The sequence below is a fragment of the Cervus canadensis genome, chromosome 6 (assembly GCF_019320065.1).
Source record: "Cervus canadensis isolate Bull #8, Minnesota chromosome 6, ASM1932006v1, whole genome shotgun sequence".
Taxonomy (NCBI): Eukaryota; Metazoa; Chordata; class Mammalia; order Artiodactyla; family Cervidae; genus Cervus; species Cervus canadensis.
Genome location: NC_057391.1, coordinates 13,945,623 through 13,963,728, shown reverse-complemented (window position 1 = coordinate 13,963,728; position 18,106 = coordinate 13,945,623). Strand labels below are relative to the sequence as shown.

The 18,106-nt window shown below is 36.1% G+C and overlaps 1 protein-coding gene across 2 annotated transcripts in view; it reads right to left on the bottom strand.

Moving 5' to 3' along the window:
• Positions 1–18,106, bottom strand: part of PIAS1 (protein inhibitor of activated STAT 1) — a 125,153-nt gene that overhangs the window by 74,247 nt on the left and 32,800 nt on the right. For both annotated transcript variants that reach the window (XM_043470891.1, XM_043470890.1), the window contains exon 2: positions 15,657–16,101. In XM_043470891.1, the coding sequence (XP_043326826.1) occupies positions 15,657–16,101 (445 nt within the window). The remainder of the gene's footprint in view (positions 1–15,656; positions 16,102–18,106) is intronic.

Genomic DNA, 18,106 nt, shown 5'->3' with positions numbered 1-18,106 from the left:
CAACGAATTGTACACTTTAAAAGAGTAAATTTTATGGTAAATTCAATCCTAAAGGAAATCAGTACTGAATATTCATTGGAAGGACTGATGCTGAAGCCGAAACTCCAATACTTTGGCCACCTGATGTGAAGAACTGACTCATTTGAAAAGACCCTGATGCTGGGAAAGATTGAAGGTAGGAGAAGGGGACGACAGAGGATGAGATGGTTGGATGGCATCACCAACTAGATGGACATGAGTTTGAGTAAGCTCCGAGAGCTGGTGATGGACAGGGAAGCCTGGTGCGCTGCAGTCCGTGGGGTCACAGAGTCGGACACAACTGAGCAACTGAACTGACTGATGTATCAATAAAGCCACTATTTAAAACACAAAGAACTTCTAAAATAAAATGCCACAAAAGGTTGAAAAAACAAAGAACACAGCTTTTATCAGGCAAACAGTAATAAAAAGGAAGCTTAAAAAAAGTAACAACACAAAACAAGGTCACTTTATGAGGAAAAGTCTAAAAGCAGGGGGAAAAAAATCAGTTTAATTAGAGACTTTCCCCCTCAGATTAAAAACAAAGGATGGTCATTCTCACCACCATTATTCAACAGTGTATTGCAGTCCCAAAAAGTGCAATAAGATAACAGCATATAAGGTACTAAAAGAAGAAATAAAACTGCCTCTATTACCAGATGACATTGTAGCCTTATATAGAAAATTTCAAAAACTTTTTTAAAAAAAGCCTTCTTAGAACTAAGTAATGAGCTCAACAAGGTCACAAGATAGAAAATCAAGAACAAAAAGTCAAGCATACCTCTATATACTAAAAACTAGCATGAAAAATCAAAATTTAAATTATAATACCACCTGTAATCACTCAACAGAGTGAAATACTTAGATATAGCTGTAATAAACAAGTGTAAGACTTGTATACTGAAAACTACACACAAAATGCTGATGAACAAAATAAAAATTAAATGCAAAGATATTCATATATTGAAAGACTCAATAGAAAAACTGTATATTATCCCTAAATTGATATAGAGGTATAACTCGATTTCCATCAAAATCTCAGCAGGTTTTTTTGGTAGAGAGAGACAAGACCACTTTTAAAATTTATATGGAAAGGCAAAGAAACTATAATAGCAACAAAAATTTTAAAACAAAAGAATAAAGTTAGAGAAATTACTCTGCTCAATTTTATGAGACTATATATCTATGGTAACCAAGATCATGTGATATAAATGAGAGACAGAAAACAGATCAGTGGACCAGAACAAAGGACTCAGAAATAGACCCAAATAAATATGGACAATGATTTTTGACAAAGGTGAAAAAGCAATTTGATGGAGGAAGGATACACTTTTAAAACAAATGATACTGCAGTAATCAGAAATCTGGAGATGAACCTTACCTTATATAAAAGGTAACAACAAACAGGGCACAGATTTAAACATAAAACATAAAAATATAAACCTTTTAGAAAAATACCATAGGAGAAAATCTTTCAGACATATCCAGAGTTGAGCAAAGAGTTTTTAGACTTTACCTCAAAAGCATGATCTATAAAAAAAAAAAAAAAATCAATTTTGCTCTGTATAATACCCTATCAAGAAGATAAAAAACCACTACAAAACAGGAGAAAATATTGGCAAATCACATATTCAACAAAGGACTAGTATCTAGGATATGTAAAGAACTTTAAAACAACTACAAAACAGGAGAAAATATTGGCAAACCACATATTCAACAAAGGAGTAGTATCTAGAATATATAAAGAACTTTGAAAGCTCAATAATGAAAACACAAATGAATACTCCAATTAGAAAATGGATTAAAAATATGGAGAAATATCACTAAAGAGGATATTCAGATGCCAAATAAGCAAATAAAAAGATGTTCATAAAAAAAATAAATAAAAAAAGATGTTCAATAGCCATTAAGCCAAATTAAAATTATAAGATATCACTACACATCTACCAGAAAGGCAAGAGAAAGAAAAAAAAAAAAAACCAACCAAATGATGTAAAAGATTCAGAGAAACCGGATCACTTATACATGGCCAGTAGAAATGCAAAATGGTATCGTTATTGTTTGTGCCTTCCAAGAGTCTCTGTTTCCCTCAGTCCTATGGAAGATCTGTAAACAAATCCTGCTGTCCTTCAAAGTCAGATTCCTTGGGGATTCCCACTCCCTTTGCAGGTTCCCCAGGTTGGAAAGCCTGATGTGGGACCTAGAATCTTTGCAACAGTGGGATTTTTATGGTATTACTGTTCTTCAGTTTGTGGGTCACCCACTCAGTGGGTATGGGATTTGATTTTAACCTGATTGTTTTCCTTAGAAGAAAAGCTATGACCAACCTACACAGTGTATTAAAAAGCAGAGACATCACTTTTCTGACAAAGGTCCATATAGTCAAAGCTATGGTCTTTCCAGTAATCATGTATGGATGTGAGAGTTGAACCATAAAGAAGGCTGAGCACCAAAGAACTGATGCTTACGAATTGTGGTGCTGAACAAGACTCTTGAGAATTCCACGGACAGCAAGGAGTTCAAACCAGTCAATCCTAAAAGAAATCAGTCCTGAATATTCATTGGAAGGACTGATGCTGAAGCTCCAATACTTTGGCCACCAGATGTGAAGAACTAACTCATTGGAAAAGACCCTGATGCCGGGAAAGACTGAAGGCAGGAGGAGAAGGGGACGCCAGAGGATGAGATGGTTGGATGGCATCACTGATTCAATGGACATGAGTTTGAGCAAACTCCAGGAGATAGCAAAGGACAAGAAAGCCTAGCGTGCTGCAGTCCATGGGGTTGCAAAGAGTCGAACACGACTCAGTGACTGAACAACATAGTAACTGCGGAAAATAATTTTGCAGTTCCTTTTAAAACTGGAAATGAACTTACCATATGGCTCGTCAACTGAATACTCAGGCATCTATCTTAGAGAAAGGAAACTTATTTCCACACAGAAATCCATATATAAAGTGAAAGTGAAAGTGAAGTTGCTCAGCCGTGTCCGACTCTTTGCGACCCTGTGGACGGTAGCCTAACAGGCTCCTCCATCCATGGGATTCTCCAGGCAAGGATACTGGAGTGTGTTGCCATTCCCTTCTCCAGGGATCTTCCTGACCCAGGGATCGAACCCTGGTCTCCTGCATTGACGGCAGGCGCTTTACTGTCTGAACCACCATAAAGAGTAATAGCAATTTTATGCATAATAGTCAAAACACTGGAAACTATCTAAAATGTCTTTCAGTGCATAAAATGGCTAAATAACAGAATACCATGCAACAGACTACTTCCTAGAAATGAAAAAAGAACTACTGATATACACAAAAACTTGGATAAACCTCAAAGAAATTATGCTGAGTGAAGAAAGCCAATCTTCAAAGGACCTAAGGCATGATTTTTTAATGTAATATTGGTGAAATAATTTAGAGATAGAGAAGGGATTAGTGGTTGTCAGGGACTAGGCATGGGGGAGGAAGATAAGTGAGGCTACGAAAGGGTAGTTTAATAGGCAGTCATGTGGACTTGGTGGTAGTTACATGAAGCTACTATGTGATGTGATGTTCAAGCTGGATTTAGAAAAGGCAGAGGAACCAGGGATCAAATTGCCAACATCCGCTGGATTATCAAAAAAGGAAGAGAGTTCCAGAGAAACATCTATTTCTGCTTTATTGACTATGCCAAAGCCTTTGACTGTGTGGATCACCACAAACTGTGGAAAATTCTGAAAGAGATGGGAATACCAGACCACCTGACCTGCCTCTTGAGAAACCTGTATGCAGGTCAGGAAGCAACAGTTAGAACTGGACATGGAAAACCAGACTGGTTCCAAATAGGAAAAGGAGTAGGTCAAGGTTGTATATTGTCACCCTGCTTATTTAACTTATATGCAGAGTACATCATAAGAAACACTGGGCTGGATGAAGCACAAGCTGGAATCAAGATTGCTGGGAGAAAGGTCAATAACCTCGGATATGCAGATGACACCACCCTTATGGCAGAAAGTGAAGAAGAACTAAAGAGCCTCTTGATGAAAGTGAAAGAGGAGGGTGAAAAAGTTGGCTTAAAGTTCAACATTCAGAAAACAAAGATCATGGCATCTGGTCCCATCACTTCATGGCAAATAGATGGGGAAACAGTGGAACAGTGACGGACTTTATTTTGGGGGGCTCCGAAATCACTGCAAATGGTGACTGCAGCCATGAAATTAAAAGACGCTTGCTCCTTGGAAGAAAAGTTATGACCCACCTAGACAGCATATTAAAAAGCAGAGACATTACTCTGCCAACAAAGGTCCGTCTGGTCAAGGCTATGGTTTTTCCAGTGGTCATGTATGGATGTGAGAGTTGAACTCTAAAGAAAGCTGAGCACCGAAGAATTGATGCTTTTGAACTGTGGTGTTGGAGAAGACTCTTGAGAGTCCCTTGGACTGCAAGGAGATCCAACTAGTCCATCCTAAAAGAAATCAGTCCTGAATATTCTTTGGAAGGACTGACGCTGAAACTGAAATTCTAATCCTTTGGCCACCTGATTCGAAGGGCTGACTCATTTGAAAAGACCCTGATGCTGGGAAAGATTGAAGGCGGGAGAAGAAGGGGACACCAGAGGATGAGATGATTGGATGGCATCACTGACTCAATGGACATGAGTTTGAGTAAACTCCTGGAGCTGGTGGTTGATAGGGAGGCCTGGCATGCTGCAGTCCATGGGGTCGTGAAGAGTTGGACACGACTGAGCGACTGAACTGACTAAACCACGTGATAAAGTTGCAGAGAGGTATACACACAAAAATGAATGCATAAAGAACTGATATAATTTGAATAAGGCCTGTGAGTTGTACCAATGTTAATTATCTAGTTATTAAGATATTGCACTACAGCTAGAAAAGATGCTAACAATGGGGAGGCTGGGTGAAGGGTAGACAGGATGATCCTCACTGTGCACTTCTTTGCAGTTTTCTATGAATCTATGATTATTTCAAAATCAATTAAAAAATACACACAAGCTATAACTTGGAAAAAAATTTGCAAATCATGTATCTAAGGACTAGTATCTAGAATACACATATGGCCATTCTCAAAATTCAACACTATATAAACGAACAATTAAATTTAAAAATGTGACTCTCTGACATATATCACAGCAAGATTCTTTTTGACCCACCTCTCAGATTAATGGAAATAAAAACAAAAGCAAACAAAAGGGACTCAATTATTAAACTTTAAAGTTTTGGCATAGCAAAGGAAACAATAAATAAGATTAAAAGACAAAGCTCAGAATGGGAGAAAATAATTGCAAACGAAACAACTGACAAAGGATTAATCTCCAAAATATATAAGCAGCTCAATACCAGAAAAACAAACCAATCAAAAAATGGGTGGAAGATCTAAACAGACATTTCTCCAAAGACATACCGAAGGCTAACAAACACATGAAAAGATGCTCAACATTGCTCATTATTAGAGAAATGCAAATCAAAACTACAATGAGGTATCACCTCACACTAGTCAGAATGGCCATCATTAAAAAATCTACAAACAATAAATGCTGGAGAGGATGTGGAGAAAAGGGAACCTTTTTGCACTGTTGGGAATGTAAAGTGACACAGCCACTATGAAGAAGAATATGGAGATTCTTCAAAAACTAGGACTAGAACTACTACATCACTCAACAATCCCACTACTGGGCATAGACCCTGAGAAAACCATAACTGAAAGAGACCTATGTACCCCATTGTTCACTGTAGCACTTTGTACAACAGCTAGGACATGGAAGCAACCTAGATGTTCATCAACAGATGAATCGATACAGAAATTGTGGTACACATATACAATGGCTATTACTCAGCTATAAAAAGGAACACATTTGTGTCAGTCCTAATGAGCTGGATGAACCTAGAGCCTATTACACAGTGAAGTCAGTCAGAAAGAGTAAGACAAATATTGTGTATTAACTCATGTGTATGGAATCTAGAAAGATGGTACTGATGAACCTACTTGCAGGGCAGCAGTGGAGACACAGAAATGGAGAACAGACTTGTGGACACAGCGGGGCAGGGAGACGGTGGGACGAACTGAGAACAGCAGGGAAGATACACATTGCCATACGTAAAACAGATAGGGTTAGGGTTAGGGTTAGGTGGGAATGTGCTCACAAGGAGCTCAACCCAGTGCTCTGAGACAACCTAAAGGGGTGGGATGGGGTGGGAGATGGAAGTGGGGTTCAGGAAGGAGGGGATATATTATGCATATCTGTGGCTGATTCATTTCGATGTATGGCAGAAATCAACACAAAATATTGTAAAGCAATTATCCTCCAATTATAAAAATCAGGAAAACAATGTGAAAGACATGCACAAATATTTCAGCAAATACACACATGGAAAGATGTTCAACATCATCATTAGCTATTGGGGAAGTACAAATTAGAATACAATGAGATATCACTACATACGCAATTAAACACTGAAAATAAAAAGCAACAATGACATATATATAAGCTGGCAAGGATGAAGAGAAACTGGATCTCTCATATATTGCTAGTGGAACCATAAAATGGTACACACACTCAAGGAAACAGTTTGGTGTTTCTTCAAAAAACTAAACACATTCTTAGAACTCAGAAAACTCACTGCTGGGTATGTATTCAGAAAAAAAGAGGAAACTGACGTCCATAAAAAAACCTATAAATGAAAAAGAAACAAAGAAAAAAAAAACTGCACATCAGTGCTTATAACATTATTTGTAATCGACCAAAATTGAAGAAAACCAGAACACTCTTCAACAGGTAAAAAGGTAGAGAAACTGTGATACACGCATACCATGAACTACTACTTAGCAATAAAAAGGAATGGAACGCAAATTTCCAACACAAATCATAAATAAAGTCAAAAGATATCACAACAGAAAAAACAGATGTGAATTATATCACAAAGTGCTAAATTCCTTAATTTTACAGATCAGAGAAAACCAATTTTTTTTAAGTCCTTGATTTTTTTTTTTCATTTATTTTTATTAGTTGGAGGCTAATTACTTTACAATACTGTAGTGGTTTTTGCCATACATTGACATGAATCAGCCAGGGATTGACATGTGTTCCCCATCCCGATCCCCCCTCCCGCCTCCCTCCCCATCCCATCCCTCTGGGTCTTCCCAGTGCACCAGCCCTGAGCACTTGTCTCATGCATCCAACCTGGGCTGGTGATCTGTTTTACCCTTGATAGTATACTTGTTTCAACGCTATTCTCTCAGAACATCCCACCCTTGCCTTCTCCCACAGAGTTCAAGAGTCTGTTCTGTACATCTGTGTCTCTTTTTCTGTTTTGCATATAGGGTTATCATTACCATCTTTTTAAATTCCATATATATGTGTTAGTATACTGTATTGCTGGCTTACTTCACTCTGTATAATGGGCTCCAGTTTCATCCATCACATTAGAACTGATTCAAATGTATTCTTTTTAATGGCTGAGTAATATTCCATTATGTATACAGACAGAAATATAGATCAATGGAACAGAATAGAAAGCCCAGAGATAAATCCACGTACCTATGGACACCTTATCTTTGACAAAGGAGGCAAGGATATACAATGGAAAAAAGACAACCTCTTTAGCAAGTGGTGCTGGGAAAACTGGTCAACCACTTGTAAAAGAATGAAACTAGAACACTTTCTAACACCATACACAAAATAAACTCAAAATGGATTAAAGATCTAAATTTAAGACCAGAAACTATAAAACTCCTAGAGGAGAACATAGGCAAAACACTCTCCGACATAAACCACAGCAGGATCCTCTATGACCCACCTCCCAGAATACTGGAAATAAAAGCAAAAATACACAAATGGGACCTAATGAAACTTAAAAGCTTTTGCACAACAAAGGAAACTATAAGCAAGGTGAAAAGACAGCCCTCAGAATGGGAGAAAAGAATAGCAAACGAAGCAACAGACAAAGGATTAATCTCAAAAATATATAAGCAACTCCTGCAGCTCAATTCCAGAAAAATAAATGACCCAATCAAAAAATGGGCCAAAGAACTAAACAGGCATTTCTCCAAAGAAGACATACAGATGGCTAACAAACACATGAAAAGATGCTCAACATCACTCATTATCAGAGAAATGCAAATCAAAACCACAATGAGGTACCATTACACGCCAGTCAGGATGGCTGCTATCCAAAAGTCTACAAGCAGTAAATGCTGGAGAGGGTGTGGAGAAAAGGGGACCCTCTTAACACTGTTGGTGGGAATGCAGCCACTATGGAGAACAGTTTGAGAATTCCTTAAAAAAACTGGAAATAGAACTGCCATATGACCCAGCAATCCCACTCCTGGGTATACACACCAAGGAAACCAGATCTGAAAGAGACACGTGCACCCCAATGTTCATCGCAGCACTGTTTATAATAGCCAGGACATGGAAGCAACCTAGATGCCCATCAGCAGACGAATGGATAAGGAAGTCCTTGAATTTAATGACTAAACTTTTAATATGTTGACTGCTTAACAATTTTTCTTTGGTTCTGTATTTTCTCATTTCTCAGATTAAGCTTATTCTTTGAAATAAATGTTACTTTAAGATTTTTTTTTTTTAATGGACCATTTTTTAAGGTCTTTATTGAGTTTGTTACAATATTGCCTCTGTCTGACCTTTTGGTTGTTTGGCTGCAAGGCATTTGGGATCTGAGCTCCCCGACAAGGGATCGAACCTGCACCCCCTGCATTGAAAGGCAAAGACTTAACCACTAGACCGCCAGGGAAGTCCCATAAACGCCACGGAAGTCCCATAAATCAATTTTTAAATGAGCAAAGTTCACAGAACAGTTCAAAGAGAAAGAAATATAACCATCTCAAACAAACTTAATCCTCACTCCTAAGAGATCCAAGTAAAAACTTCAATGTATTACAGATACCTAATCTGAAATGTTCAAAAAGTTTAGTAATAGAGTATTCCTGAGGCATAGGGGAAAAAAATATTCTCTACATAGCCACTAACATTATAAATTGGCAAAAACCTTTTCTGGAGGGAAATTTGGCAACATCTATCAAAATTTTAAACATACATTCTACTTCTAGGAACTTATCTTATAAAAATATTGGATGTATTTGGACATGTGCATAGGGATATAGAACCCAGAACAATCTGTGTAATACAGCTTTTTTGTGTAATACAGTTTTTAATAGCAGAAAAGTAAATGTCAATCAACAGAAGAATATTTAATAAAACACAGTCCAATCAACTGCATACTAAGCAGATGCTAAAAAAAGAATGAGGCAAATATGAGGACAAAAACTTTCTGGAAAGACATAAAAGGAACTGAAAGCAACACCTGTAGTTGAAATAAAATTAGGACAGAGACTTCCTTTTCACTATAAACTCTTTTGTAACTTTTGACTTTTATATTAAGTAAAAATGCATTAAAAATGTATTTTGAGAAAAAATTAAATATAATAAATAGACCGAGTGACTAACAGTTTCATTTTGACAAAACAGAAATAGACTCACAGACACAGAAAACGAACTTATGGTTGCCAGGGTGGGGGGGGGGTTTTAAATGAGGAGTTTGGGAATAAAATATACACACTTCTATACATAAAACATATAACCAACAAGGACCCACTGTATAGCATAGGGAACTATACTCAATATTTTGTAATAAACTACAATTAAAAAGAATATATATATTTATATATAAAGCTGAATCATTTTACTATATACTTGAAACTATTATAAATATTTTAATTAAAAATTTTAAAAATAAAATTGTAATTTATATTACTTAATGGACACTAGTGTATGGTGGTACTACTGTATACAACAACAAATGTAACTAAAATGCATAAGAAATAAATTAGTCAAATTTGCCAAAGTTTAAAATAAATAAATATTCTCTACATCTTTTAGAAAAGAAAAGAAACCAGTGCTGCCAAATTAGGAAGACAAGTTTCTAGGGAAGAAACCCGCCTACGGAAAAAATTAGTGCTTTTGATTTCCTAAATTTCAAGTACAGAAGAGCACAGCTTGTGTTGAATTGTTAGAAGGCAGATTTTCTAAAAGCAGAGTAAATCATAAACCTTTGAATGCCCTTTTCAATACTTATCAGAGCCTGCGTCCTTGAATTTGCATCACCTGATCTTCAGGCACTGGCTATTAGGCATGTCAAGGAAGGCAAATTGAATTATAAAAAATGAGAGGAGAAGGAAACTGTGAAATCTAATCCAATGCCAGAGGAGCCCTTGGCAGAAAACACTGGTAACCAATGTTATTAAGATGTAGCAGAAACCCTACCCGCACTGCACAAAACAAGATGGATCATTTTAACTATTTAGGAGTGCTGACACCATCTGCTGTCTTGTTTCCTAAGGCAAAAAGTCAAGTGTGTGTGTGTGTATGTGTGTGTATAATTGGATGAATAAATACATATTATTTCAAATATTTTCTATAAATTATTCACACTTCTTCCCAAGTCTAAAATAACTGTAATTTTCTTTATGCAAATGTCCTACTTTAAAAAGAAAACAGATTGACCGAGCTTTCTAAAATACTGAGACTATAAACCCTATACACTTAGGCTGTTGAACTTTCCTAGGAGTATCAATACACTGTTCCACATCAAAGTAGAACTACTCGCAATAGAACTCAGGAAAATCAAATATGCATTGAAAAGAGATGTGGTGTTTTAGACCTGTGGTGTTTAATGAAAAAGACTGTTTGACAAACATTAAAACCTATATAGAAGTCACCTCCCAAGACTTACAAAAAGAGTGAGGGAGGGATAAATTGGGAGACTGGGATTGACCTATACACAGTATATATAAAACAGATAATAACAACCTACTGTATAGCACAGGGAACTCTACTCAATTTTCTGTAATGACCTATATGAAAAAGGAATCTAAAAACAGAGTGGATGTATGTATATGTATAACTGATTCACTTTGTTGTATAGCAGAAACTAACAGCATTGTAAATCAACTATACTTCAATAAAAATTAATTTTAAAAAAGACTTAAAAAGAAAAAAGTGACTTGCTTCATGACAAACTGAAGAACGACAGCCATATGATCAATTAAAATGTGTCTCAGTTTCAGATTCTTTGCAAAAAACATTAGAAAAGACTTTATTTATTGTATTTAAATAAAGTGGAGAGCTAACAAGTGTTTACGTGGTTACCACATAAGAGGTTCTTTTGAGAGTATACAGATGAATACATCAGAGTTGATTTTGAGGAATAAATCACAATATTTTATTAAGAGCATGCAAGAAAGTGAAATTGATTTGGACGGGAAAGAACACAGATATATTAAGGGGGACATCATGGAAAGTTTAATGGAAAAGGCTTTTCAAAGCATCTGAAATAGGCCTCATAGAACAAATAGGATTTTAATACTGACAGACAAAAATACACAGTAAATTAAGCATTTTACTTTATAAACATCTTTACCTCATCTCCCAATTCTTCCAGTTACTATGGACAATGAAAAGAGTTCTCTTTAATATGTGTCCCAAAATGAAGAAATACCTTAAAATTACTTACTGTTAAAGAAATAAATTATAAAAATGGATAAAAATTATCTAATAAAGTAAAGGAATGCCAAAACTATTTTTTTAGTTAGAAACATGAACCGTGCATACAATACAAACATTCAGCTTACACTGGAACCTCTTAAACTCTGTTTAAATTTAGTGCTTACAGTTAAAATGGAAGGGGGAAAAAATGAAAAATTAAATTTATCCATCACATTCTGGACTCAAGTGATTGTGATGAATTAGCTAAGTACAGGTCAAAACTAAATTCTTAAAGAGTCTGTAACGATTTTAAATGTATGCATGTTGAGAAAGAAAGAGAATGCTGCAAGGCATTTAATTTTTCAGAAAATAGTTTTCTAGATTCAAAACAAACGCCCTACTAGCAAAAGTCATCCTTTAGAAAACTGAATCCTACGATGAGGTAGTCACTTCAATTAATGAAGTACAGAGAAAATCTTTTAACAATGTTAAAAATCTTACAGATTCTTTTTTTCAATCGTTTCTGTTACTTAGCAGGGCTTTAAAATACTTTCATTCTAAATTCCTGCAGATTACTCAGAATCTTTTCTCAATCTTTTCAGAGTCTCTGAGTATTTCCATCCCACAAATACTTACTGGATCAATAAACTCCCACAAATCACTTTCTGGTGAGCTTTCTATGTATAACCAAATTGTTTTATTTTATTTCTATGATAAGAGTGAGAAACTAGAAATCTATTTACATCCCACTAAGCAATTTTATACCACCTATCATTTTGTGTGTATATCAAAAATAATGGATTTATTCATGAAGACAGGCTTCCCTGGTGGCTCAGATGGTAAAGAATATGCCTGCAATGCAGGAGAGCTGGGTTCAATCCCTGGGTCAGGAAGATCCCCTGGGAGAAGGGAATGGCAACCCATTCCAGTATTCTTGCCTGGAGAATCCCATGGACAGAGGATCCTGGCAGGCTACAGTCCATGGGGTTGCAAGGAGTCAGACACGACTGAGCAACTAACACACACATTTATGAAGTCTGGTGTTCTATTAACACAAAGTCACCAGAAACAATGAGTTAGTGAATACTGAACCATTGCTCCTAGGAGAAACACAGGGTTACGTTCCTATAAGCCTCTGATCACAACATTTTCAACAACTGATCAATATCTAACCTTGCTTTCTGTGTGTTTCTATTTAAAGACACATTATTTGATATATATTGATAATTCATTAACACTAAGTTCACCGCCAACAGCACTGTAATTCATGCCTGAGCAAAACTGATCTAAACGTATGTTTCCTCCACAATGCACATCACAGCCTTTTTGCATTTCAGAACATTATAGACAAAACTTCAGCACTATGTTTAGGGGCCATTTTAAACAATGTGATCACCAACAAAAGGCACCGAAATGCAAAAAATGTGGCAGTAAGTAGAGTGCAGAGAGGACATTTGTTTATGAGAGCAGAAAAGAAGAAGGCAAGAACCACCTACTCAACCACAGGTTGAATGCGTGCATCAGCCAACTCAAGATTTTTGCAGCTCTGTGCATGTCTCTAAATGGCTATGCAACTGTTGTGAGACGTGATTTTGAATTTACAAGTAAATTTGAGATAGCACACATTCACTCACCAGAATGTGCAAATAATGAGGCTCAACAACACAAATAAAGTTCAATTAAATAAACCTTATGGGAAATATTTTAGCACTTCAATCAATTTTGTAAATGCAAGGGTTTACTTATTGGATTTCAAGAATGGATAAAACTTTATGACACTGTTCTTAAACTGTTACATGAAAACACTCCATTAAAGCATTCTATAACTTTTCAGATGAAGAGTAAAGAGAGAAATATTATTTAAAACTCACTGACTACTCTTTAAAAAGTCATTAAGAAGAAAATACTATATAGAAAGATAGCAAAAGCTATCTGTAGCTTTAATGTAATTTCTTATGAACTATCTCCTTCTAATATCTTTTTAGGGGAAAACCAGATGTTTACCCGTTATTTTTACACACTATAAAAAGTTCATAAGGATAAAGTATCCTGAAGTAATAAGACAAGATATTAAGCTACAAAGGCATAAAAAATTAGTGTAGACAATCAGAAGTGAGCATATAACATACACACTTGAGCAAAGTACCTCAGTTAAGTATCAATCATTTAAATGCTTAATTTTATTTATTTAAAATATTATTCAATATAATCATAATGTATATCCAGTTTGCATTTCTACTTTTCATAACAAAATTTAATAGACATGTATGTAAACATCATCTATTCACTCTGGTACCTGAAATTCATATTACTGAAACTGAAAACAAGATATGCTAATTATTAAGCATGTTTTTGGCAGCGAAAAACTAGAATAGAAGATTTATTTAGAACACAGAATTAACAGTCTTTAATGAGAAAAGAGCTACTTTATATACATATGCTCACACATATACACATACACATTATATACACATGTGTATGTATATATGTGTGATGTGAAAGTTGCTCAGTTGTGTCTGACTCTCTGTGATCCCATGGACTACACAGTCCATGGAATTCTCCAGGCCAGAATACTGTAGCAGGTAGCCTTTCTCTTCTCCAGGGGATCTTCCCAAGGCAGGGATCGAACCCAGGTCTCCAACATTGCAGGCGGATTCTTTACCACCTGAACCACAAGGGAAGGCCGTATGTGTGTGTGTGTGTGTATATATATATATATATATGGCCTCCAACAAAAATGGGAAGACGAACAAGGAGAAAAGTCTATAATATATTAGTAAGACAAAGGGAGGGAGAAGCAAGTCACAGAATACTATGCACAATATGATTCCTTCTTAAAAACGAGAAACATAACATGCTTATATACGCATACACACTAAACTGCTAATGAGGAAGGGAATTTGGCACTTTTACTTTTTATAATGAGCATGTATAAGTTTTAGAAGTTTACAGCAGGTTCTCAACAAGTGTTTCCTTATTAATGGCCATTTTACAAATGTGATAAAATTCATGTTGTTTGAAAATGACTCCTATAATCTTAATTTAGTTCATGTATTCTGCTAAATATAATTTAAAACAAACATTTCCTAGTTCAAGAATTTCTGTAAATGTTCTCAAAATTCAACAGTCACCAATCCCCCAAACTGAAATGTTTACTGATTTGTAACAGGGATTGACAAATTTTTTCTGTAAAAGCCATACAGTAAATATTTTAAGGTTTTGCAGACATACATGGTCTCTGGTGCATATTCTTCTTCGTCTTTATTTTTACTTTACAACCCTTTAGGAATATCAAAATAAAAAAAGTTCTTAGCTCAGATCCACCAAAACAGGCTGCAGGCAGGATCTGCCTTTCCTGCCACAGTTTGCCAATCACTGATTTTTAACAACAAACCAGCATCTGGAAGTCTGATATTTTAAATGCATTACACTGAACGAATCAGAGATCCCAACAGGGTCAGTTTTCTTCTACCTTAAATAAAGTAAGGGAGCATACAGCAATTAAAACTTCTAGTTGTTTAATACATTGAATTCTATTAATATATTACACACTGATCAAACAATGGGAAAACACAGTACATGAAATTTCAAGTGTTTATTAGTATTATATAACCATGATCATGTGCGTACCTGCAAGACACACATATTCACTTGAAAAAGTCAACTGAAATTGAAATACTACACATCAAAGCTCACATCTCCTTTTATAACAATTTAAACCATTTACTCATTTAAATAATCAAAAATATCAATAGTCATTTTAGATGTCATCAACCCTTAAAAATTAAAAACAATTCAGAGACTGACAGTAATTACTGGGTTTTGATTTTGTAAAGGTTACTATAAAATATTAATCAACAATCCAAAATATTATACTTTTTAAAACATTTATATTTTTGAAAAGTTTTTAACATTCACTGTGTCAGCAACCAACACTGAAGACTTGAATATACTTTTTTCCTGTCTAAAAGACAGCTTATATATATTTGATTTTGTCTGAAACTGAAAGATCCTTATTACCATCTGGATGCTACTACCAAATATAAAATTCATTATGAATAATAATCTGGGTCACATTCAAACTCAAAAGTGAAAACGTATCCTCCAATAGTAACCAAATAACCATTATAGAACAATCTTACCTAGACTGGTGGGTTTTATCAGTTCATCCAGTAAATCATAAAATGGTAATTTCTGAAGTTTTATATCCGGATGGACTGGGTGAAGAGCTGGTGTAAGATGAGGGAGTTCCAGTTCATGTTTAGGTCCCAGGAGAGAAACGGGGAGTAAGGGTGAAGATGCAGGGTGGCCATCGTAAGCGAGCTGTGGAATGGCAGATGGAGACAAAGTTGCTGGCATAGGACTTGAGTGTACGTTGGGGATGGACAAGTCCGCAGGCGTCATGATTTTCTGGGGGAACCTCCGCCTGTAGAGTTCTTTAATTTTCATTTGTACAGCAGGACTGCAGCCAGCCTTTAGCAAATGCAGGGCTTTTGTGAGAAGTTCGTGTTTGCGTCCGTGCTTGTTTCTCCCAGCGTAGCCCAACAGTACTTGGAGTTCAGAAACTCTAAGGCTCATAACCATTTGCTTAGAGACAAAACAAAATGTGAAACATTAGTATTCCAATAACATAATTTACAACATTAAATAATACTTTATTATAACATTTTATCCTTATGTTTCGTTTACAAAGGCCAGTTCCATTATAGTCAATTCTAGTTATTTCAAACTTAAAATCTAACCATTTAAAATAAGTAACCAAAGAAATTTAAAATTAATGTTCATAAATTCACTAACTTCTACCTAGGGTTATGAAAGCTGTAAAATAAAGCAGATATGAGGTAGAACCACATCTCACCTCATTTTATTGTTATAATGAAAACATCAGGTCTTTACCAAGCACTTACTAAGTCTCCAAGAGAGTACTGAGTGCTGTGTGGATGGCAAAAGATAATGAGCCCTCAAGAAAATTTGTTTTCTTGGGGAAAAATTATATACATACATGTGAAACACATAAACAGTCCACCTCAAGCACCAGATGTAGGCATGATACAAATATTGTAACATTATAGACAATATTGTATTCTATACTAATTTAGGGATTTATAGGGCTTAAACTCTACCTTTTTTGACCCATTATATACCAGGTACATATGATATTTTCATATGGATTGTCATTAAATCTTTACACCACCACAAGGTGTTACCCTTCCTGCTTTACATGTGAAGAAACTAGTTAAGAAAGGTTAAATAACTTACCTAAGGCCACTTAGCTACTATAATAAATATCAACCAGGATTCAAACCCAGATATGTGTAATTTTAAATCCCATGATCTTTCATTAAACCATTAGGAAAAGGATGAAACTGGAAATATACTATTGACTCTATTGGCAAAGCTAGGCTAAAGCATCCAGAAATTGGGAATTCACCGTCAAGGGGATTAGGGCTCTGTGCTGTCACTGCTGAGGGCCTGGGTTCAATCCCTCGTGTGGAAACTAAGATCCCACAAGTGCAGCAAAAAAGTCCAGGAATTCAATCCACATGTCGAAATGCATAAGCCTGTAGTAAAGAAATCTAACTTTGTCTAACTCTCTGTTCCCAAATTTCTTTCTCCTTTTCCCCCAACTTTTAATACTAAGAGACCACCAACAGGAAATATCAATGTATACCAATTCCCTCATTTTAAAGTTGAGGAAAATGAAACCCAAAGGGAAATATGACCCAAGATCGTACAGCTATTAACAGCAGAATCCTGACTTTACCACACTGACAGAAGGTGTCAGGATGAAAGACACATGTAAGCTTACCATCTGCTCTCTATTTTCCCAACTGCTTTATATACTCGTGCATGTGTGCTCGGTTGCATCTGACTGCAACCCCATGGGCTGTAGCCCGCCAGGCTCCTCTGTCCATGGGATCATCCAGGTAAGAATACAGGAGTGGGTTGCCATTTCCTCCTCGAGGAGATCTTTCCAACCCAGGGATCGAACCCGCGTCTGCGTCTCCTGCATTCTCAGGCGGATTCCTTACCACTGAGCCATCAGGGAGGCCTCATCCCAAATACCAGTAACACAAAAGCTCACCTGGTTTCCCTAATTTATGGCCACTCCCTGAAATGACATCCATTGCAAGCCAATCATCTAGAAGTTACCTACATATTACAAAACAATTAAGAAAAACAAGTGTATAAAGAGCTTTATATGCAACACAGGTGGTCAATCAAAAAACTATGAGCCCTTCCCCTACCTTCTCTGGCCTGGTTTCCTCAAAGCTCACTTTGTCATCCGTGCCCTTTCGGCCTGGCAGAACTAAATGATTCTCTTTTCACTACTCTCACTGGTCATTTTTCATATCTTTATTTTGGCACTTATTTTGCTGTACTACAATTTTATTTTTATACAAACAATTCCATGATCAGACTGAGGACCTCTATGGTACAAGGTCATGTTACCTTCAGCTTCTAACACTACGGCCCAACAATAATGCCTTGACAATGCATGATGAACAAAATTAGAAAGTCAGACCAGAAGAAAGGGTGGGGATGGATTCTACAAGGATAAGTTATATATACAACTAAAATATAACTGCAA